General features: G+C 46.2%; 1 protein-coding gene across 1 annotated transcript in view; it reads right to left on the bottom strand.

Moving 5' to 3' along the window:
- Positions 1-4,479: 4,479 nt before the first annotated feature.
- Rnf165 (ring finger protein 165) overlaps positions 4,480-24,854 on the bottom strand; it is a 98,227-nt gene continuing 77,852 nt past the window's right edge. Inside the window, exons 2-8 of the mRNA XM_027397947.2 lie at positions 23,386-23,701; positions 16,077-16,187; positions 12,157-12,286; positions 10,355-10,459; positions 9,977-10,072; positions 4,978-5,084; positions 4,480-4,597 (exon numbers count right to left, since the gene is read on the bottom strand). Of these exons, the coding sequence (XP_027253748.2) occupies positions 4,480-4,597; positions 4,978-5,084; positions 9,977-10,072; positions 10,355-10,459; positions 12,157-12,286; positions 16,077-16,187; positions 23,386-23,701 (983 nt within the window). The remainder of the gene's footprint in view (positions 4,598-4,977; positions 5,085-9,976; positions 10,073-10,354; positions 10,460-12,156; positions 12,287-16,076; positions 16,188-23,385; positions 23,702-24,854) is intronic.

Genomic DNA, 24,854 nt, shown 5'->3' with positions numbered 1-24,854 from the left:
ATGAGAGACCCATTCTTGTGATCTCTCCTGGGACTGTATCATATTCTTTCTGAATTGAGGGACCCAAGATCTCACCCATCTTGCCTCCCTCTCTAGGAACAGAAAACTGACTCGTGGAGACCAGAGAGCACAAGCAGCCTGCTGTGGGTCTGGTCTGAAAACCAAAGCCTTGGGGCCTCCACCTAATAAAACAGGCTCTTTGTCTTTCAGAAGACCATGCCCACTGTGACTGAAGGACCCCAATTCTGGAACCTTAGTGAGTGGGAGCCAGCCCAGGTATAGCCAGTTACCTCCTGTACCCTGAGACTGTCCTCAGGGGATGGAGGATACGGCTTGAGGAGTTAGGAAGAGGGAGGGAAGACAGAAAGCAGGCTTGAGGTGGGAAAGAGGGCTGGGGGAGGGGCCAAGGGTGGCAAGTGAAAGGACTACCCCAGCCTGCTGACGAGTGCAAATTATATTTATATATGTGCTAAATACAGTCACTATATTGGAGCTTTTCACTAGATCACAGCATACAGAATCAAAGGTTTGCATTTCGTATGGAATGTATCCAAAGAGGCCAGCACCACAGTAGGACAGCTTGCAATCACACACCCTGATAGTTTGGACGAAATAAAGTTCGCAGACTTTTATTTAAAATGGGTTTTTTGTTTGTTTGTTTGTTTTCGCAGTTGTCATCGTACCAATGCATGCAAAGCATTCCACTCCCAGAAACGACGCCAAAATGAGGTAATAGGAGCAATAAAAAACATTAGTATCCTTTCTAAATAAATAAATTATAATTAAAAATGCAAAACAACTATAAAAATAATTAAATAAGAACCCACGATATCTACAAGTTAGTCATAAATTATGATTGTTAAATATAAGGCATTTAAACTCACAAAACCCTGTAAACTAGCAACGTGCCATGTTTTTTTTTTCTTTTTTTGTTTTTCTATCAGCTGAAATCGCTCTAGCATTTGCTCTACGCGCGCGCAGGAGATGAAACACAAGGGGACCTGACAGACGTTGCTACAGCCCCACATGGGGAATGTTTGTCCCGCAGGCGGGGCGGCTTGGGGGATTTATTTCTTCAGGAAAAAAAAAAGTCTGGTGCTTTTTCTTCACCATTGAAAAAACTGTGCTTGTTCGGTAGGCGTAAAGAGTTAAGAATGCTTGCACGGAGGCTGGGGGCCTTTACAGAGAAGAGTTTGTGGCCTGTCACAGGTGGTGGCGAGGGTACTTGGGGGACCTGGGGGCCTGGCCAGGTGGAGGAATGTGCAGCCCTTGCTGCCCTCTGCCTGTGTCCAGCTGGATTCGTGGCATTGGGTTGCTTGGTGTCCTAGATGGACCTGTTGCGCCATGGCTGCGGTTAGGAGGCCCAACTTGAACCCGGGGCCGCTGTCAAAGGCACTCATGCGTCTCAGTCAGTAAAGGGTCTGAGTCCCTTGAGTTGAGCAGGAGAACTATGGATGTCTCTCTCCTGGAGATGGTAGATGTGAGATGCTGAGGCCTGGCCCTGTCTCCTCTCCACTCTTCTCTGGCTCCCTGGCCTGTCTGGGGACCTGGAGCAGAGGCTTTGGCTTTCCTCCACCCAATCAGCGGTCCTGAAACAGGAACTGGGAGGGTTTAAGTGCTACTCCAGCCCCCACCGTCAGGGCATAAGGACCCTAGGTGGGAAGGGGATGGAGTGGCAGGATCAACCCCTTCCCTGCCCAGGTTCTAATGTTAGCCTGGGGGCATTCAAAGAGCCTGTACAAATGAGCAAGGAGAAACCATCCTACCCTCTCACTAAGCCTGCATGCCTCAGCCTCCGAAGCAGGTATGTGTGGGTACAGAAGGCCTCTCAGCAGCATGGGCAGCACACAGCTCTACAACTTGAAGGATGTGTTGATGTTAGAAAGAGTCACAGGATGTGTGTATTGGGAGAAATTTAGCGAGCATCTAATCCAGCCTCTCCTTGTGTCACAGCTGAGGAAGCTGAGGCCCAGCAGGGCAAGGGTTGTGAATGGAGGGTCCAGCATCTCCCAGTTTGCCAGTGAAGAGCCAGGACTAGAACCAGGGACACTAGTTCCAGTTCCCTCCTGAGTTCCTGCCAGGCATGCAGACAGCCTCAAAGGCAAGAACAGAGAGTGAGCGGCCTCAGAGAGCAATGACCTACCTAGACCACCCCAACCAACTCTGAGCCACAGGCCATCTTCTGATGAAATCTTGGTTTTGACACAGCCATTGGGGAGGAGCGGTAGAGAATTCACAAGTTCTGGTGGCTTTTGGTCAGCAGCTCCCTGACATCCTGACTCAAACATTCTTGCTCCACCTGGTGGGTATCCAGCCTTTGCAATGGAGACATCATTCGTGCAACCAGAGTTGGAAAAGGTCACACTCAACAGGACTGACCTTCACTGTCACAGTGCTCACCATAAGCACCGTTGGGTGTGTGCTGGTTCCACCTATCATCTTATAATTCCACCAGGCAAAGACATCGCCTTAGTGATCATCTTCCTCAACACTTGCTCCAGTAGACATCCAGCAGAGATTTTAGGAGACAGCAGAAGATGGGTCCCAGGAGTAGCCTTCATCTGGATAATGGATTCCATTCCCTCATGATGCTGTGCTAGAAGGATCTCTCTCAAGTCCAGTTGTTCCTTGTCAATTTTGATCCTGATTCATCCTTGTGAAATTTTTTCCTTTATCCAATCAGCACCCTAGTTCCTTGATATGAGGGTACTGAGACTGGCTAGGGACTCAGGTCGGGATAGATTCTGAGATTCTGAGATCAGGGCAAATGAAGGACGAGGAGGAGGGCCAGGGCAAAAGAAGGTTACAGGATGTCAGGTAACCTGACATTTTCTGCACATGATTAAGAGCTACACTTGGGTTAGAATTTGGCAGATTTTTCCCCACCTCCAATATTCTGTCCTCTCATCTCTCTGAAAAATTACGAGTGATACAGAAAGCATGTTGTAATATGGTGTCACTAGAATGTCCCATCTCCTTTTCCACTCCAATCACTAAACCCTCAGAGGCTGCCATGAGAGGATAGAGAACACACAATGGGCTGGATAGCGTTAATTCTCAGATCTGAGTGGAGTAGAAGGAATGTGGGGTATGGGGACACACTGTTGTCTCTCCCCACTGGAACTGAGGCACAGAGAAAGAAAGAGACTTTCCCAGAAGAATCAGAAGATCAAGGGGCTAGGGACACGGGCCTCCCAGCTCAGACAAGGGCCGTCTCGGAGAGGCTAATCAGGCAGGATCCTGGAGGACGCTCAAGTTACTCCCAAGGTTATGGACTTGACCTCAGCCCTGAGTGCCAGCTGGGAGCACTTGGGCCAAGGCTAAGTGTATGTACACTGCCGATGCTGTTTCATCTGTATCATCTGGTTAATTGTTTGCATAGGGAGGCAGTGGCTACATTGCCTCTTTGTGGCAAGATGAGAGCTCAGGATAAAGTTAGGAATTGGCATGATCAGGGGGCTACTGGCTCCCAGGAACATGGGGAAGCTATAGCTGGAGGCTGTGTCTTCCCTGGTTCAGTGTGGAACCCAGAAAGACAGCTGGGGCCAAGCAATGGGCTCTAGGACTGGGGAGCCCACATTGCAATGGACCCCCTTCACTGGCTAGGGCTCTGCCCTCTTCGCCTTGCCTAAAAGCCTCAGAAACCCAGTGAGATCCCATCTGTTCCTTTTAAGCCCCACCCCCTTCTCAGATGCCCCTCTCACACTCCGTGCACTGTAAACATGAGAAAAACAAAGCCCAAGGAAATAAACAAAAAACAACAAACGAGAACCCCCCTCCCGCCTCCCAACCTGGGTGAAAAATTATCATCCTTTTTCACCGTAAACAGGATTTGGCTTTTTTTTTTTTTCACCTTTGATTCCTTTTTTTTTTTTTTTTTTCTTTTCGCTCATAAAGACGGGAAGATTGGGGCTGTCGTTGGTTGGTTGGTTGGTTCGGTCAGGCACCAAAACAAGAAACTCAATGAGAAATATTTGGTGCAAGTTCAGTAATAGCGACATGTCCACCACAGATGACTACAGCACCACACACGACATTTTTCTTAAGCTAACATGCTCCGGCTGCCATCCACAGAATAGCTAGAGACCCCTACATGTTTTCTACGTGGTCAAGAGGTATATACACAATCCTTCAAAGGACAGGATTGAAGGGCCAATCACCAGCTAGTACCCTCGAGATCACATCTAGTTCTCAGCAGCTGGGCCCCCCCTTCCCGCCCCTGCTCTGGGCACGGCCAGCTCCCTCCCCCCCCCTGCACAGCAAGGCGATGAGGCAGTCACCATTCTGGATGGGTGGGTCCTTCCCACCTCTCCTCTCCCTCAGACACTGATACCAACTCCTCTTTCCACAAAATGTGCTTGCAGGCGTCTTCTCTACGTCAAATGGCTCAGAAGGCAAAGTTTGGCTGCAAGGGCTATGGCCGTGGGTGGGGGGGGACCTGGTGAAGGAAACGGGGCATCCACTGGCTAGCTTCCTCCCTCAGCTGTCGGCTCCCAGCTGTGTCTCAATGTCCACTCGGCAGATGGGGCATTTCTTGCTCATGGCGAGCCACTGGTCCACACACAGTTGGTGGAAGAGATGCATACAAGGTAGGCGTCTGGAAAAGAGGAGAGTCAGGTGACCAGCAGCAGGGGCAAGGTGATGGGAACCACTGAGGACTTGATAAAGAGGGCTCTTGGAACCCAGATCCTGGAGTGAGGCTGTGGCTGAGAAGGGAAACCATGCCTGGAACTGTCGAAGCCTTCTCTCATAAAGGCCTTGGCTTTGTCTTAGACCCATCCATGTCTCCATGACTCCATGTTCATGGTTACCACATCTAGAATATTTTACACACCACTTTGCTAGAGCAACCATGAAACACTGTAGCTCCCTAAGGTACACACCAAGTAAGTGCCTCCTTCGTTGGGCATGCAGTACAGTGACAGGTCACTAACATCCATGAGAGAAGGGGGAGGAACTACAAGAGTGGCCTCTTACCTTACATCTTCTCCATCTTCCAACATAGACAGACAAATTGTGCATTTCTCATCTGTGTCTGACTCTTCCCCTTCGTCTTTCTTGCCCTTGCTGTCCTGGGGTCTTCGCTGTGAGTAGAGGGAAAAAAATTAGTTACCCAGTACAGACTCCTGTTGTCCATTGACTTTCTCCCACAGCCTCCTCTCTTTCTAGGGGAGGCTTCATTCCCTAGGGGTTAATCTCTAAGTATTCACCCATAACTCCTCACTCCTGCTTCTGGAGAGAGAAAGTTAAAAATCAAACAAGTAAGAGGGCAGTAGACTGTTGTCCTAGACACTGTCAAGGGGCCCAGTGTTTGGAAAGGAGCCAGGCTCCTAGTCATTCTGCCCTTTGCAAAGCTACTGGCTGTGAATTTTGGCTTCACCTGTCTTCTTTCACATTGTCTACTCTCTCTCACACCCTATCCAACATGTACCCCTGCCTCTAAGTACAGAATGCCTCACTGATTCATTCCTCCCTCCCTCCCTCCCTCCCTCCCTCCTCCCTCCCCTCCCTTCCTCCCTCTCTCCTCCTCCCTCCCTCCCTCCCTCCCTCCCTCCCTCCCTTTCTCCCTCCTTCCCTTCCTTCCTTCCCAGATTCCTCATTCACTCTTTCCACTGATGTCCATTCATCTGTGCTCTCATTATTAGATGAACACAGAATATCCCCACCACCATTATCCCTGTAATTTGTACCACATGGTTCTAAACTGTTTTCCATAGTTGTGTTTCTCTCTCTAGCCAGTAAGTTCCCTTAAGATAAGTGGCAGCTCTAGTATGAGGTTAAACGCCATGTAGCTACTGTGCATACTTCCTGATTTATGAATTTCTATCCACAATTCTAATTATTTGCTAATGCTCTGAAGAAAGTTTTAAAGTGATACATGTGACCAAGTACAAGACAGGCCATTGCTGCCTAATAGATATTCTGGGGAAGGAAGAATCTAACCATTGAATTAAATCTGTCTAGCTTCTGTGACCCTATCCCCATGATGCAGACATCTGATCCTAAGTCTGAGAGTAACCACAGAAAAAGAATCACCCATTCTGCCCTCTCTCCAGAGGCAAGCAAGCTGCAAAGTCATTTTGCAAAGAGACATGTGGAGTCTCAGATGAAGACCAGAGAGTGACACTGGGGCTAGGCCTAGACATCAGGACTACCTGCTCTGGTTGGAAGCCCAAAAGCTCCCTACTCTGATTTACTCTGGGGTACCCTGACCTGGCTAGAACACACAAGGAAGCCTATTGCTCCCTCTTGATGCCCCCCCCATGTGCCCCATGTACCAGCTACAAATGATGCAGGCTCCTGCACGGTCCCTTTATCCAGAAAACCAGTATCCATTGCCCTATGTGTTTGCCATGCATTATTTTTAGGTGTGTGTTTTGTTTTTGTTTTTCGAGACAGGATTTCTCTGTATAGCTTTGGAGCCTATCCTGGCACTCGCTCTGCAGACCAGGCTGGCCTCGAACTCACAGAGACCTGCCTACCTCTGCCTCCCGAGTGCTGGGATTAAAGGCGTGTGCCACCAACGTCCGGCCTTTTTTTGGGGGGGGGGTATTTTTAGTATTAATTATTGTCATGACAATCTGCCTGCCAAAGGGTCAGCAGGACTGGCCCTGCTAGAAAAGAAATGCCCAAAACAACCCCCAACCACATGCCTAGTGTTAAGCCCCAACCACATGCCTAGTTTCTATAGCTTTTACCCACCATAGTTTTTCATGATTTCCTTTTCGTGTCAGAGCTTTACTTCAACAGTATCTTGTTTAGTTATTTCTAATCTTTATTTCTCTCTTTTCACGTCTCATTTCTTTTTCTCAGTCTTTAGTCTCTTAGATCTTTCTTTTTCTCCATTATTTACAGAACTTTGTGTTGTGGAATATTATTTTAATTAGGCAAATATGTGCTGCATTTGTTTATGCTGGGGATTAGTACTTTAACTGTGTAAAGGTGTGTTACATTTGTTTCTGCTGCCTTTGTTAATAACGTTGTTTGTGCTGCCAGCCAGACATGGAGACAGCAGGAAAGTAAGATACAAAAAAAAAAAAAAGAAAGAAAGAAAGAAAGAAAGAAAGAAAGGAAGGAAGGAAGGTAAAAAGCCCAAGGCAAAGCGTAGATGAAGAGAAACTGGTTAAGTTGTAAGAGCTAGCAAGAAAAGAGCCGAAGATAAAGCCAGGCATTTATAACTAATATTAAGTACGTCACTAGGGGCAGACTTTAAGATTTCAAGAGACTTGTGCCATTCTTGGTGTGCTCTCTCTGCCTCCTGTTTTTGGATCAAGCTGTAAGCTCTCGGAGTTTTCTTCTGCCATGCCTTTGTTCTGCCACTAAGGTCTCCAACCTCCTGAAACTGTAAGCCCAATTAAACATTTTCTTTTCTAAGTTGATTTGGTTATGGCATTTTATCACAATAGAAAAGTAACAAATGCAGAGGAGGTGCATATTTGATGATTTGTGGTCTTGATGCTGACACCTGGCACACAGACAAGAATTGGGAACAATGACTAGCCATTTGCTGTTCCTGAGCACAAGGTAGGTACCGGGCCCTGTGTATGAAGCTGCATCATCCCACTGAAGCAGCCATGTTGAAAATAGAAGGCATGGGCCACAGTCCACAGCAACACAGCTACACTCAGAAGAACTGAAATTCAACACTGGCTGTCTGACTTCAGCCCCAGGTGATTCCAACTACTGCTGTCTTGGGTCTCAATAGAGTGGATGAAGTTCTCTGGGTGCACCATGATGAGCCCTGGACTGCCCTTCATTTCCCTAAATTTGCTTTACTTTGATTCAACATTAACTTTTTTTGGTACAGTGATTCTAGGTTACATAAAAACTATCAGTAGTGTATCTCCAACCCCCACTAGGGAGTTGAGGAAGCCCTGAGTGAAGAAGTCCTTGGTGAGTGTGTATCTTGACATGTTCACAGTCAAATCAAGTCCCCAGACCCATGGGACAATTGGCAAATCTGCTACCCATATGGCCCAGTCTCAAGAGAAATGGCAAAGCTTCTCTTGAGAGTCCAAGTGTGAGTGTTTATGCACACTTCATCAATGTGTGCAAAGACTAGCAACTTCAGTTTCCCTCACCTGGATATTTACAGTCTGGGACTGCTCACCTACAGAAACTCCTACTGGCACCAGCCAACCCCTTCCCCTGCACTACAAAATAAGCATGCTGAGGTTCCAGGTTGTGGTGATAATGCTCGAGATCCCTATCTGAACCCAGCTTCATGGATGTGTTGTTGTAATTTTAAAAAGTAGTGCTCAAGAGAAAGATGCCATGTGACAGGGCTTGGGTGGAGGTATTTTTTTTTTACTAAGGGAAAGTGAATGGGAAAGGGGGGGAGAGGAGAGACCAGCCTCTGGGGACAAGAGTGGCAGAAGAGGAGGGGGGAGAGGAGAGACAGAGAGACAGGCAGAGAAGCAGAGAGAGAAAAAAATGGGAGGTGGGCAGGGCCTTTTAAAAAGGAAGATAGTGACTAGGCACAGATGGTGCTCTTAGTGACTGCAGCTGAGGGCGTATCCTGTCAGAACCCCAAGGACAGGGCAATACAGATGCCTGAATACTAACATGTGTGTCTGTCCTCTCTTCATTCCCTCACTGCCCCTAGCCAGGACCCAAGTCACGAGCAGGATGTAGCCCCACCTCATAGCTTCTCCTTATATGAATATCTCATATTATGTGGTAAATTTGTGACAAATGATGAACCCATACTGGCCATTATTAGCTGAAGTTCATTAATTTCCATGAATTAAGATTTGGATCTGAAATGTTAAATGTTTGACTGTGCACTGACAGCTTTGGAAAGTGGCTGGACCTCAGGGCATTGGTCTTATTAATTGATTAATCTATTGATGCATTTCTATTTTGATAACATTATAGGTGGTGGGAACTAGGAGGTAGGACCTAGTTGGAGAAAGTGGGTCATTGTGGGTGTTCCCTGGAAGGGCATACTTTACCAGCATTTGTACCCTCTCTGTTTCCTGACTACCAGGCCTCGCCACAATCCCAGAACCAGAGATAACCATGGACAAACTTCCCAAACTCTGAACCCAAAAGAATCTTCCCTCATGAAAGTTTGTTTTTCTCAGGGATTTTCTCACAGTAATGGGCAAGCTAACTAACTCAGGGATCCCGCCTTGTGTTTTTGGTAAATGCATAATGTCACCTGTTTTCATTATGGTGCCACACAAAATAATTTGCTGCACTAATAAAATCGCTGGCCCTCTGCCTGTTCTTTCCCTCCACAAAGGCAATCCTGGACCTTCTTTCTTTTTATCTCTCTGTAGTATTGTTTTTCGGAATGCCATGTAGTTCAAAGTATACAGTTTACAACCTGTGTGGCTGTCTTCTCTCACTTTTCAGTGCATACTTAAGCTCCCTCCACATCTTTCCATAGCTTAATGGGATACTTCTTGTTGTAAAATAGTAATCTGTTATGGATGTTTATATTTATTTACTTATTAAAGAACAGTTTGGCTTCTTCCAAGTTTTCATTGAAATGATGTTTTAAAAGCTCCTGTTTCTGAGTACCAACCCTACAGATTCTACTTCTGAAACTTTCAAATGTCCCCAGAAGAGCCCAACCCTACACTGTTTAGAGACCTTCTTTGCCCATTAGACTTGGGATTGTTTTCTAAGGTATTTTTCTTTAGCCTCGTGTGCAGGAGCCCCTTCGCCCACCAGACTGATACAAACACTAATGTTTCTGTATACCTACGCATGCACAAATACACAAGTGACCATTCTAGTCAACACCTGCACACTCAGCCTGTCTCCCTTTTCTGTCAAGAGCATCCCATCCTCCCTCCTGGCCACAACTGCTGTGGGCCAATGAGAAAATCCTGAAGAGCCATGTAACCAGAGCAAAGGCTTCTGGGTTTTGGTCTGTGTCTCCTGCAGACAGCCAGGCTGGTTCAAGAAGACACGCTGACAACTCCCGTCCCAGCCCTGACTGTGCAGCCAGTCTACACAGCCTCACCTTCTTGTACTTGTGGGGGAAGGTGAACCTCTCAATGGTGTTCTGTACAGCTCCCCGAGTCACGTTTCCCAACCTGTCCTCGAGCTGCAGCAGCTCCTGGAAAGAGGGAAACACAAGCATGTGTGCTCAACCTGTACAAATACACACAAACGCACTCAAGGAGGATACCCGAGTGGAAGAGGTGTGCAGGAAGCAGTCACACTGCCAGCCGGAAGCACTTGTGTGGTGAGGGAAGCTGCAATCCCTCTTCGTGCCCTCTTTCTTGCCTTCAATCCCGAACTTCCCACCACCTGCATCTACCATTGGCACAGACGGGCAGAGAGAATGGTGTATGAAGGGTAGCTCACCAACCGGTCAGTACCACACAATGCAACATACCTCATAGCTCTCCCGAACAGCAGAGGTGTGTCGACTAGGATTCAGTCCCTGGAGAGCAAGGAAGTGAAGCTGCGGATAAGGGTAGTTCCGAATTTCATGGACAACCTGATAGGGAGAAAACAGTTCCGAGACAGTGACAACTCAGACTTCTCCTGGGCCCAGTAGGCAACTCCTCCTCCCTCATCCACCAGCCAGCGCACACATGACCTGCTGCAGTCAGCAGAGCTGTCCCTCCTGCTCTTGTTTTCTGCTCTATTCATGAAGAGCAAAGCTTGTACATGGCATGATAACCATCAACACAGTGGTGCTGACCCTGACTGAGCACCCACTACACAGTAGCGCTGTTCTGAGCAGTTTAACTGCCTCACCTGATGGAAACTGCAGGTACAATTATAAATTCCTGTTTTACTGACGGGGGTGGGGGAGTGGGGACAAATAAGGCACAAGAAGATTAAATAATCAACTCATGTCACTAAGCAAGTGGCAAGAGTCAAGACTCAGGCCCAGGCATCTGGATGGCAGGAGCCTCCTCTACTATCTCCAAGAGCAGCAGAATGGCTATGGTTCAGCACTGGGCCAAAAAAGTCAGTAACCAAGGTGAATAGTATTGTAATGCGGCATCTCTAACCAAAAACAAACTTTTACAAACTCATGAGGAACAAAAATATTAGCATTTTTAAATACAGCTGAGCTCTGATTTATGCAGCCTTCCATAACCCTGGCTAGGAATCAGACTGTCTGCTGTCAAGCTTCCCACTGCATACTCTGGGGCCAATTATTTAATCTCTCTAGGCCTCAGTTTGCCAATGTGTAAATTGGACATAATGCCTGGTTATACGGGGCACTGGCAGGAGAAAGTAACATTAGTTATATGAGGGTGCTCAAAGTTGTGTCTGGTATGTAGTAACGGCTCCTTCCCCAAGCTACAGGGTGGCTAAATAGCAGAAACAAGGGTGGAAAAGGGAGAATTCTATTTGGGGACAGCAACAAGATTTTCTCTTGCAAGTGACACATAATATTACTTGCAACCCCAAACCCAACCTGATGTTTCTAGCATATTTGGGGTTCTGTAGCCCCAAATATGCTCCTGGGGAGGGGGTGGCCTGAGTCTGCAGGGAGGTCCCTCTAGGATCTCTTGTGACCCTCCAAGCAGCCCTGTGAGAGACACATTCCATCTTACAAAAAAGTAAAGCCCAGGAAGATAGGAGTGTGTGTGTGTGTGTGTGTGTGTGTGTGTGTGTGTGTGTGTGTGTGTGTGTTTTCAGGCGCACCAAAGATCAACTTCAGGTGTCTTTCCTCAGGATCTGCCCTCTTTGTTTTGTGAGACTGAGGCTGTTACTAGCAACGGATGCGCACTGATAATGCTAGGCTGGCAAGCCAGTGAGCCCCAGGGATCTGCATGCCTCCCCTTCCACAGTTCTGGCATGCCTGGCTTTTCGTGTGTGCGCTAGGAATCAAACTCAGGTCCTCACGCTTGTACAGCAAGTGCTTTCCTGACTGAGCCACCTCCCTAGCCCCAGGACAGTGTCTTTCTGTACTGGGCATTTCCCCCCAAGACTACAGCCTGCCGTGCTGCCTCTCCTCCTCGACACTCCTCAGCAGTGCTGGCTTTTGGACTAGTCACTCGCTCCGTTTCCTCTTCCTCAAATTGGAATAAGAACTCAGGCTGAGAGTGGAGGGCAGCTACTGGTCTGCCTAGGAGCCAGGACTCAGAGGACCCTGGGCACCGCAGAGCCCTGGCCTCAGGACACCACTAGCATGCAGTGAGGAAGTTCACATCCCCCCAGGACTCTGTCACTCACCATTTGTGTGGAGGAAGAGTTTCTGGGGAAGTGGTGCATTCGAGGAGTTGCTAGGTAGTGCTGATAGTGCTGAGGGATGGGCCGCACCTGGAACTGGGCAGGACTCAAGCCAGCGTCCACACTGAGATCCCTGTGGGGACACAGCCTCATGAGCTACGAGCTGGGGGGAGGGGGGCTCCAACCGCTTTCAGAAGAGGTCTCTCTCACACACCACCTTGGGGCAAAGTCAGAGCCCACGCTGCCAACTCTGCCGCTCAGAGTGGGCGGAAATGGCATTAATAAATCGTCCCACAAGCTGCTTACCCATAATGACGCGTCTCCATGTCCTTCCGGACCAGCATCTAAGACCTTTCAGTCTGAGCACCTGGAGCCGCCCAGATCATAAGAACCATTTTTCAAGAACCTTGCTCCCTTCCAAGAAAGAGTCTAAAAGGATCAGGTTCTTTGTTTCTCAGGGCAGGAAGCCAAGGCCAGACTGAGGACAGGCAGTGGCCACATTTTCACCATTCAGTAAAACCACAGGCAAGGGACCCACTCTAATGTTCATCCTAAAGGCTAAAAAGGAATCCTAGCCCAGCCGGCCACTTCCTAAAGGTTTAGAAAAACACACTTCATTTAAACATGTGTTCTATAAAACATTTCCAAATTTGATGGAAACTATAAACCCATAGGCTCAAATCATTAACAAATTTCGGCAGTGTAACACAAAGAAAGCCTGGTCTACAGAGTGAGTTCCAGGACAGCCAAGGCTACACAGAGAAACCCTGTCTCAAAGTACATAATAATCACATTTAAAAAAAAATAAAGATAAAAGTTTAAAACCAACCTGAGATTCAAAAAAAAAAGGCTCCTCAGATAGAGAAGGTGAATACAAATTGTCAAATTGTCATAAAAGCAGCCAGGAGAGAAAGGGATGGCATCAATAAGAAAAAGAAAGAAAGAAACTATCAAGAATGAAGTCTGCATCCAGCAAACAAACAAACAAAAAAAAAACAGATTTCCAAAAAGAAGGTGAAGTAAAGCTTTTTCAGATGCGCAAAGGCCAGAAGGAGTAGTGCTTCTAGGCCAGCACCACAAGAAATAGTCAGGAAAGATCTGCAGTCAGAAAGAAAATGATGCAGCAAAAACTTAGATCCACACAAAGCAACGAAGAGGAATTGGTGGCTAATGAGAAATGGAACTAACTCTGGTTCTGTGGGGGGAAAAAAAACACAAGAGAAACTGGAACATTCTGTCGTAACCAAAGGCAGGAACACTACTGAGGTGCACCAGGGTCATGGTGGAAGGAATCTTCCAGAAGAGGCTTCTACTAGCCAGGTTTGGATAATGTGCATGTCAGTAACTATAACAACAGAAAGATATCGAAGCCCGTGAAATACATTAAATGTGGGCTGAGATGATGTTAAACGAAAGCATCCTCTTTGAAGGATGCCAGGGAACCAGCTCCTAACCCAGGGTGAGCCCAGGGCTGGGTCCACACAAGACTGTGGAATGTGGAACAGCCTCCTGGATCCTTATTCTTTGTTTCTCAGGGCAGCGGGGAATGCAGAGAGGTTGGAAAGAGAAAGAAGACTAAGTTTGGATGGATAAGCAAGCTAAGGGCAGGGATGACTCATTGTGCTGCTCCTGACTCCTCCCAAGAGAGACCCTACTGTAGGGTCCCACCGTAGACCCCACCTGTGTAGTCCCACATACCGTGTGCTTGTGTTCAGATCACTCATTTGTGTACAAGCGCTCTGGGTGCTCATGTGTGCTGAATTGAATCAAACTGAATTGACTTGACTGCTGAGGGACAGAATTGAATCCAGACTGTGATTATATCTTCCTAATTTGAATCTGCTAATTGGGAAAAGGCTGGGCGCAAGTTGGCAGTAGTGCGATCCATCTTTTAAGAGATTGTTCAATTTAACGGGGAGTACCTGAGAGCTCTGAGAATGGGAGTCATCAGAGCATGCTAACAATGCTCTTTCTGGTGCCCAGAATCATGGGAAACAGTGGGCCAACAAGAGCTACACTGTGAATCAGTCCCAGCTATAAGGGAAGGAGCTCCAGAAGCCACCCTGACCTAACCAGCTTTCCTGGCCCAATGTGTGGAAGATGATATATTGGCCTGTCAGCTTTTAAAAATAGTTGTTGTTCTTCTTCCATTAAGGAATATTCTCCCCACCCCTCTTGTATTCTTTTTTTTTAATTTTAGAGGCATTCATATTTACATATCCATGCCCCCATTCTCTCGCCCTCTCATCCTCCCATATTCCTCACCACCTCCCCAACCCACCCCTCACCTCCGCCCCAGGGATAGTGAGGCCCTCCATGGGGGACCATCGAAGTCTGTCATATCATTTGGGGGAGGGCCTAGGCCCTCCTTGCTGTATCTGGGCTGCAATAGTATCCCTCCATAGGGAATGGACTCCCAAAGTCCATTTGTGCTCTAGGGTTGAAGACTGGCTCCACTGTTAGAGGTCCCATAGACTGCCCTGGCCTCCTAGCTGGCACCCACATTCAGAGGGCTTTGTTTGGTCCAATGCTGTTTCCTCAGCTTTATGACTAGGGTCTCCGCACTCTCAGTAGGTCAGATCAACTGTTTCTGTGGGTTTTTTCTAGCAACATCTTGGCTCCTTTGCTCCCCCCTCCTCCCTCTCTGCAACTGTATTCCAGGAGTATGGTTCAGTGCTTAGCTGTGGGTGCCCCTCTTGCATTCTGTATCGAGAAGTTGCAAGAGAAACAAAGAATTCCAGGATACACTTCACCTACGTTTCCCCAAAGTCACTGTTACAGCCTCTCTGTTTCTCTCTGTGCACCTAATATGTACACATACATATGTAAGTGTATGTGTAGACCCACATATAGGTGTGTATATGCACATCCCTCTTTGGAGTGAGCTACTGCAATATACCAGTGCAATATACCACTATCCTCTGAACAAAACTGCCGCCATCTTCCTGAGATCAGTTGTGGCTCCTTGGGCATCAGTCAGGATAGGGCCTGTGGACTGCTGGTATTCCCCCAGAGAAGGAGGGAGTGAGAAGATCACTGAAATTCCAAGCAAGGCTGCTTTGGGGCCACCCATGCTCAAACACACTCACTGGTTCTCAAGGGGATACTTGGGTAACATCAAATTTTTGACTTGTCATTTGGACCTTGAAGGGAGTGAGTGGTCCCGTTTCCTGGTCCCGTTTCCCCAGGAAAGGAATTTTAGCAACAACTACTCAGAAATCCACTGCATCCACTGATGTCCTTTACCTATTTGTGGGGGTCTAGTCTGACTATAGTTAAGACCTGATCTTTCCTGGCTGACAGTTGGAGAGGTGAGTGGGCTGCAAAGTCCCAGAAGCATGAGTAACTGGAAGATTTCCTAGGGGCTACCTGTCTCTAAGACACAACACCCTCCATCTTCCTCTTCAGCTCCTATCCACAGTCCTTACCTTACCTCTACATCCACCCAAGTCACACTCCCTGCACGGCCTTACTGACAAGTTTTATCATTTCTCTGCGGATTCTTCCAGGAAGCCTTCCCTGACCACCCTGACACTTCTGCATTCTCCTCGCAAGCTGTCCTCTAGAGTCCACTGGTTTGTAGTTCTACTGAGCTTGGGAAATGTTTTACATCCTGTCTCCCTTCTTTCTGGCTGTCAACACCAAGCCCCAGACTTGATCTGGGATAGTGTCCAGTTACACTGCGCTACTTCCTGTAGCCAGGCCCTATAGGTGAGTGAAGTAGACACAGTAGACTGGGGTCTAACCTGTGATAACAAATCAGAAACTCCCATGGGTCTGATGAGCCCGCCCACCTGCCCGCCCTTACTCCCTCCCTCCCTCTCTCCCTTTTTTCTTCCCTCCCTCCCTCTCTCCTTCTTTCCCTCCCTCCTGTGCTGCCCAGCATCTCACTCACTCACTCACTCACTCACTCACTCACTCACCAGTCAGTTCCCTCAGCCAGATACCGGGGCTGAGGTGTCTGCAGTTGGTGGCCAAAGTCAAAGCTGGGGTGGAGGCGGTGGGGGTGGACAGACACTCGATCCTGACTCCGCCTGTACAGAAAAAAAGACTTTTATGTTAACAGCTGCCTGGGCCCCCCAAGCTCCCAAGAGCCCTAAATGACATTCCCTCCATCTACTGAGGATGCCCCCACTCTGGAGTCCCCAAACACCAAGGAATTTCCCAGGTAAGCAGAAGCTGGTCCCCCAAATCTTCCCATCCATTCCCACCATTCTCTTCTCTCCATCACTCTCTTCCTAACTTTCAAGGAAGAGTTCTCCTTCTCCAGGAAGACTTCCCTGAACACACCAACTCATGGCAGCCTTTCTCCTTGACTTCTCACAACACTGTCAGGCTGTCCCCACTCACCAATGCCTAGGGCCCTATCTATCACTGAGCCCGAGTTCTCCCAAGCACCCTTAAGAGTCCGTGACGCCCTTTAGGTAGCTTAAGAGAGGGGAAAAAAACCAACAACAACTATTTTTTCTTTTTACCCTTAACTCTCTTGCAAACAAAAGGTAGAACTTTGCAGAAACTTTGTGATGTAGGACTCCTCAAGATCTAGTACAGAAGCAGACATGAGGGCACAGATAAGTTCTGAACTGATACATGGTCATTTTTATAGGACTATTTTATAGCCTGGGAACCCACAGGTCCCTCCAGTCAGGGAAGCAGGTAGGCAAGCTTGAGATCTTCACTCTCCCTCCTCTCTCCAGATCCAATCTTCAGCTCTGTACCAGATGCACGCTGTGGCCTCTCCTCACTCTCTGTCCCATTCCCAGGGTGCTAACCAGATCCTCTTGGAGCACTCTGCTGTCCTCACTCCTGTGGATCCACTTAGCACCTCTGTCTAGTCCACACCCATTACTAAATGTCAGCTCCCAATACCCAGAAACACAGTTTGCCTAGAACCCCAGTAGCCACACCTATCAAGATCCCAGAAGAATTTCCTATCAGGCACCACACTTTCTCGAGAAGCAGAGATGGCAACAGAAACCAAGGAACAAATCACCCACCCAACAAATACAAGAACAGATATCAGCACCTAGAATTGTAATCTTCCCACACTCAGATGCCTAGACACTAGCCTAAAAACACAATCAATAGCATCCACAACTGTATGTCTCCACTAGAGCCCAGCAACCCTACCACAGCAGATCCTAAGTATTCCAATGAAGACTTTAAAAGCCAAAAGGGCCGGGTCAGACATTCAATAAACTCTAAGAGACCACAGATTCCAGCCTAGACTACTATACCCAGCAGAACTTTCAGTCACCATAGATAGAGAAAATAAGACATTCCATGATAAAACCAAATTTAAACAATGTCTATCTACATATTCAAAGCTACAGAAGGTGCTAAAGGAAAACTCCAACCTAAAGAGTTAATTATATCCAAGAAAACACAAGAAATAAATAACCCCAGATCAGCAAATCAAAGAGGGAAAACACACAGTTACACACACACACACACACACACACACACACACCAGGACAGCCAGAAACACATGGTGAGATCCTGTCTTGAAAAAAGAAGAGGAAGAAGAAAGAGGAGGAGAAGGAGGAGGAGGAAGAAATAAACTAAAGACTTTCTAGAATGGAATGAAAATGAATAGGCAACATAACCAAACTTATGGGACAAGTGAGTTGTAAGAGGCAAGTGAGTTCACAGAACTAAGTGCCTACATTAAAAAAAAAAAAGGAGAGATTCCACTAGTAACCCAACAGTACACCAGAAAGCTCTAGAACAAAAAGAAGAAATCACTCCCAAAAGTAGATGACAAGAAATAATCAACCTCAGGGTTGAAACCAATAAAATGGAAACAAACAAATAAATAAATAAAATATAATGCAAAGAATCAATGAAACAAAGAGTTGGTTCTTTGAAAAAATCATTAAGATTGTCAAAACCTTATACAAATTAACTAAAAGGTGGAGAGACTATCCAAATTCATAAACTTAGAAATGAAAGGGAAAAGGGGGAAACATTACAGCAGACACCAAGGAAATTCATGAGGAAATACTTTTAAAAGTGTACTCCACTACATTGGAAAATCTGAAAGAAATGATCATTTTCTCAATAAATACCACTTACCAAAATTAAATCATGATCAGATAAGCAATTTAAATGACCTATAACCCCTAGTGAAATAGAAGCAGTCATTAAAACTTCCCTAACCAAAAAAAGCTCAAGGCCAAATGGTTTCAGAATTCTGCCTGACTTTCAAAGAAGAGTAAATGCCAATATTCCTCAAATTATTCTACAAAATATAAACAGAAGGAACATTGCCTAATTTGTTGCATGAGGCCAAGGTTACCCTGGTACCCAAATCACATAAAGACCCAACAGAGGAAGAGAATTGCAGACCAGTTTCTCTTATAACCATAGATACAATTTTTTCAATAAAATACATGCAAACTGAATCCAAGAACACACCAACAAGATCATCCACCATGATCAAGAAGGCTTCATCCCAGAAATGCAGGATGGTTCAACATAAATTAAAAAATAATTCACCATACAAACAAACAAACTGAAAGAAAAAACCCACATGAGCATCTCATTAGATGCAGAAAAGGCCTTAACAAAACTCCTTTATGATAAAAGTCCTAGAGACAGTAGAGATACAAGGGACATACATAAATGTAATAAAGGCAGTTTACAGAAATCCCATTAAAATCAGGAACAAGGCAAAGTTGTCCACTTTCTCCATACCTATTCAATATAGTACTTGAAATTTTAACTAGAGCAATAAGACAACTGAAGGAGATCAAGAGGATACAAGTTGGAAAGTAAGAAATCCAAGTATCTTTATTTGCAGGTGATATGATAGTATGCAATAATGACCCTAAAAATTCTACCAGAAAACTCCTACAGCTGATAAACACTTTTAGCAAAGTAGCTGGATACAAAATTGGTTGACAAAAATCAGTAGCCCTCCTATATAAAAATAGAAAATAAACTGAGAAATAAATCAAGGAAGACAATACCTTTCACAATAGCCTCAAAAAATACAAAATATCTTGGTATAACTCCAACTAACCTTGTATGATAAAAACTTTAAGACATTGAAGAAAGAAACTGAAGAAGACATCAGAAGATGGAAAGATCTCCCATGCTATGCTCATGGATCAGTAGAATTAATATAGGAAAAATGGTCATGCTACCAAAAGCAATCTACAGATTCATAATTCCACACAATTCTTCACAGATCTTGAAAGGATAATTTTCAGCTTCATACACACACACACACACACACACACACACACACACACACACACACACCAGAAAAGCTAAAACAATTCTGAATAACAAAGAACTGAGAGAAGCATCCTATCCTTGGTTTCAAATTGTACTACACAGCTATAGTAATAAAAACAGCATAATACTGGCACAAAACCAGGCACAGAATTGACTTGAAGACACCTGTGGACACCTGATTTTTTTATAAAGAAGTCAGAAATACACACTGGAAAAAAGACAGCACCTTCAACAAATGATGCTGATCAATCAAGATGTCTGCATGTAGCTGAATGTACATAGAGTTATGCTTATCACCCTGCACAAAACTCAATTCCAGGAGGATCAAGAACTGCAACATAAAACCAAATACACTGAGACCAATAGAAGAGAAAGTGGGAATAGCCTTGAATGCATTGGCACAGGAGACAACTTTTCTGAACTGAACACTGATAGTACAGGCACTAAGACCAACAATTAATAAATGGAGCCTCATGAAACCAAAAAGCTTCTGTTTAGCAAAGGACACCATCGTTTGGACAAAGCAGCAGCCTATAGAATGGGAAAAGATTTTTTCAACTATGCATATGATAGGAGGATAATATCCAAAATATATAAAGAACTCAAAAAATACTAGATATCAAGAAAACAAGCAACCCAATTAAAATGGGGTATAAACAGAGATATAAACAGAGAATTCTCAGTAGAGTAAACTCAAAGGCTGAGAAATACTTAACTGTCAGCATCCTTAAGTCATCAGGGAAATGCAAATCAAAGCTACCCTGAGATTCCATCTTATACCATTCAGAATGGCTAAGATCATCACAACAAGGGACAGCTCGCAATGGCTGTGGAAGAAGAGGAGCTCCTCCATTGCTGGTGGAAGTACAAACTTGTACAGCCCTATGGAGATCAGTATGGTGGTTCCTCAGGAAGCTGGGAATCAGTCTACCTCAAGATCCTGCTATGACACTCTTGGGCATATACCAAAGGACACTTCACCCTGTCACAGAGACATTTGTTCAACCATGTCCATTGCTGCTCTATTCACAGTAGCCAGAAATTGGAAACAACATACATGTCCCTCAACAGAAGAATGGATAAGAAAAAAACGTGGTGAATTTACATAACAGAGTATTACTCAGTGATTTTAAAAAATGAGATCATTAAATTCTCAGGTAAATGGATGGAAGTAGGAAAAAAATCATCCTGGGTGAGGATCCCAGACTCAGAAAGACAAGTATAGTGTGTATTCACTTATATGCAGATATTAGCTCTTAAGTCAATGATAACCAAGCTACAATCTACAAAACCATGAGAGGTTAGGTATAGAGTAAGGGACTACAGGGGACAGACGGAGCTCATTAGGAAAGAGAAATATGGATGATGGGGTGGGGGCCTGGAACAGGAGGATCAAGTGAAGGAGGGAAGAGGGGCATGAGGGAGTGAATGCAGGGAGAGAGAGCTAAAATCAAGGGTTATTTGAAGAGTAGTATGGAATTTTAATACAGTACAAACTTCCTAAAATACATACATATATGAGGGAAACCTAATGAAATTGACAAATAAAGGGTGACAGAGCCCCAGGTGGGTATCTCTTGTCACCAAATGAAGTTTCCAGTACCAGGACTTGGTTACATATAATTGAGTTCTTGACCAAAGGGGTCCTATGGGTATTCCCAGATAACCCAGGATGTTGCCAAGACTGTAGGCTGCTCCCCACAAACTGACAGGAAGGCCCATTGCAAAAGACAACACCTACACAACCCACTGAACATGCAGAAGTTGAGCTGGTGCCTAGACAGCCTTCACCCCTATATTCTAGTGTTTCGGGCACAGGAAGGTACTCTGCAGGCTACCAAAAGTGAAACAAACACCAACCAAGCCACAGATCCTTTGATTTACAATCCTGTCCTGCCTGCAAGATATGCCAGTGCAACGGTGGCACAAAGCTAGCGGGAGTAACCAACCTACATCTGATTCAACTTAAGGCCCACTCCGTGAGATGGAACCCACAGATGACACTGCTTGGGTGACCAAGAACCTGAGACTAGATAGCCCTGGGACCTAAGGTAAACTCAAATACTCCTGCTCTTAAAAATAATAATAAATTAAAAGGCAATAAAATGACTCCTTATGGCATTCTGCTATACTCATGGATTGGTGTCTTGTTCAAACATCATCAGATGTTTCCTTCTGCAACAGATGGGAACAAATATAGAGATTCACAGCCAGACATTACACACACACACACACACACAGAGAGAGAGAGAGAGAGAGAGAGAGAGAGAGAGAGAGAGAGAGAGAGAGACCGACCTTGGAACACTAAGTGGGATGTCTCTATCAAATCCCTCCCCTCAAAGCTTAGGAGATCCTGAGAAAGAGGAGGTAGAAAGAGTCTAAGAGCCAGAGGGGATGAGGACACAGGAGAATGATGGCTTCTAAATCAACATGATCAAAGCTCACAAACATGAACTCATAAACAGAAGCAGCATACACAGGGCCTGCATGGGTCTGCACCAGGTCCTCTGCGTATATATTATGGCTTCCCGGTTAGTGTTTTTATGGGACTCTTGAGTAGGTCTCTGGTTCTTGTGTCTTTTCCTTGGCACTTTTCCTATTGTTGGCTTTGTTTGTCCAATTCTGACTGTTATTTTTTGTTGTTGTTTTACCTTTTTTATTTCATTATTATCCTTTAGAAGCCTGTTTGTTACCCAAAGAAACAGCTGACCTAAACATCAGGGAACTCTTGCTCCCCAGACTGATAGCTGGGATACCATCATGGGACTGATCCAGACCCCAGGAACATGGGTTTCAGTAAGGAAACCTCGGAAATCTACGGGACCTCCTGTAGTAGTTCAGTACTTATCTCTAGCATAGGTATGGACTTTGGGAGCCCATTCCACATAGAGGAATACTCCCTGAGCCAAATACATGGGGGTGGGCCTAAGCCTTATCCCAAGGATACCCTAGACTCTGATGACACCCTATGGAAGGCCTCACCATCCATGGGGAGCAGAAAGGATATATGATAGGTAGGGTTTTAGTGGGGGTGGGGATAGTGGGGAGGACAGGAGGGAGAAGGGAACTGGGATTGCCGTGTAAAACAATCTTGTTCCTAATTCAAATGAAAAATCTGCGAAGAAGAAGAAGAAGAAGAAGAAGAAGAAGAAGAAGAAGAAGCCTGTTTGTTTTCTAATGGGAGACAGAAAGGGAATGGATCTCAATAGGAGGGGCTACTGGGAGGAGTAGAGGGACGGGAAACCATAATCAGGTATATTATATGAGAAAAAAATCTATTTTCAGTAAAAGGAAGAGAATTAAAAAGAGAACAATTTATAAATTTAGCACGAGGAGTCTGTTGTTATTTTTAATGGATTAATACATACTTTAAAATTTCTAACGTGGTAAACCCATATAAGCAGAGGCTCTTGGCAGTCATTAACTTTTTAGTGTGCAAAGGTCCCTGAGACCCAGAAGACTAAGAGACACCCAACTGTGCTCATACATTTCTTCTTCTTAACAGCTGAGGCTCAGAGACGGGCAGTGACTTGCCACCTTAAGACGTTTGGTCACTGCTAATTCTATTTGGTTTCATGGATGTACAACCAGTCTCCAACTCCAGCCTCCAACTAGCCAACTAGACGTTGGCCCTTTGGAAGCTAGAGCTAGAACCAGTCATTTCCTTTGGTGTTCTGGTGTGGTTTGGGGGCAATCAGAATCAGGCAGCCATGCGAGCTGGAGGGGACTTGAGAGGCCTGTAGTCAAACCTCCCATGCTACAAAAGTTCACCGTGAATGTCCCTGGCCACTGCTTACCCAGCTGCTAACCCTGAACCTAGGTGATGTGAAGAGACACACTAGACTCTCACCTGAATGAACGCCACTAACTGAGGCAAAAGCCATCCACTTGGGACTGCATCCATGCTTGGCTGATTGAAGCCCAGTCCCAGTCCCTGCCCTTAACCCCTCCACGGCCCCACCCTCTTTCCTCGGCCCCGCCCCTGTCGACCTGGGATGCGAGACGAGCCTGCGGTGCTGAGCTTCCAGGAGCTGCTGCTGCAGCAGGTATTGCTGGTGCAGGGCCTGAGGTAGGAAGGAGGGACCTGTGACGTCCTGGAACTGCAGGGTGGGCAGCGGGGTCAGCGACTGGTGCAGCGCGCCGCTGTGCTGGTGGGCCGGGGCCATGTGGGCGCTGAGGCCCGGCTGCGACTGCACGGGGTGTGCCAGCGGGAAGTCCGGGGCTAGCTGCTGCGGCTGCGGGGGGCCCAGGTGGAAGTGGCGGCAGGAGGTAGCGTGAGGATGCTGAGACCTTTGAAAGGGGGCACCTGTGGAGGCAAAAGACAAAGAGGTCTCGGTGAGGACCTGCGAAGGGCTCTCCCACCTCAGCTGGGGTCCTCACCCCTGGGCAACCTGGAGCTGGTGAAAGGCAAAACCTTCCTAACACAGCTGATCTACAGGCTTGAATATGTATGCCACCATCTTTAACACTTCCATGTAAAGGTCCTGTGTGCCTTAGCAGACGAAGAGTGTTTGCTTTAAAGTCCAGAGAAGCGGCCATTTTATAAATAGCACTCGTGTTAAAGGGGTTTAACGGCCCTTAGAGCCGTCTTTGCTTTCTTAAATTAGACTCCTCCCATACAATATCTTACAGGGCGACTTAGCCAAGCCCTGGACTTTACGAAGCAAGTTCTATTCCAGCAAAAGCAACAAAACAAAACAAATCAAAAAAAAAAAAAGTTGCAGTTTTAAGTGGGAAGGGATCATAGAAAATGACCTTTTAAAATACCCATCAAGCCTGGTGTTGTAGACTTAGGCCTTTAAATCCAGCTCTCGGGAGGCAAATGTGAGCCTGGTCTACAAAGCAAGTTCCAGTCCAGCCAGGAATGTTACACAGAGAAACCCACTCTCCAAAACCCAAAACAAAACAAAACAAACAAACAAACAAAAAATCCTGGTAGATTCAATATACATCTGCCTCTTCCCCAACCCCACTAACATACGAGCGAAAGGATAAGAAAAAGATAGGACAGAGGGAACAGGAGAGGTGACACCAGCAGACAACAGATGTCAACAGAGTTTGGAAAGCAGATGGTGGAATTAGCAAAACTGAGAAATCAGAAACCCAGCACCTACCAAGGGGGTAGGGGCAGTCAACAAGTGGTGGGCAGATGCCCCGTGAGGCTGGAAGGGTTAGGAATGGAGGCACAGCTACTTTGGGAGAGGGATGCTAGGTCTGCTTGCTGGCCAGCTACAAGCACAGCTCCTTCCCTTTCCCATCCTCCCAGAAAGTCCCTAGTGTATGGGGGAGGGGATACTAGGCACAGGAGGCAGAGGTACAAACAAAGCCAAACAGGGCCAGGTAAAAAATCTATCCCAAAGTCTTTCCTCTGCACCAGGTATGAGACATCACTCTGCAGTCTATACAGGAACATTGGGATGGAAACTGGGGCTGCTTCTTCCAAGAAAGTCGTTGGTCCC

This window comes from Cricetulus griseus, chromosome 2 (genome assembly GCF_003668045.3).
Source record: "Cricetulus griseus strain 17A/GY chromosome 2, alternate assembly CriGri-PICRH-1.0, whole genome shotgun sequence".
NCBI classification, from domain to species: Eukaryota; Metazoa; Chordata; class Mammalia; order Rodentia; family Cricetidae; genus Cricetulus; species Cricetulus griseus.
Note: the sequence above shows the minus strand (reverse complement) of the source record. Positions and strands in the feature narration are given on the sequence as shown.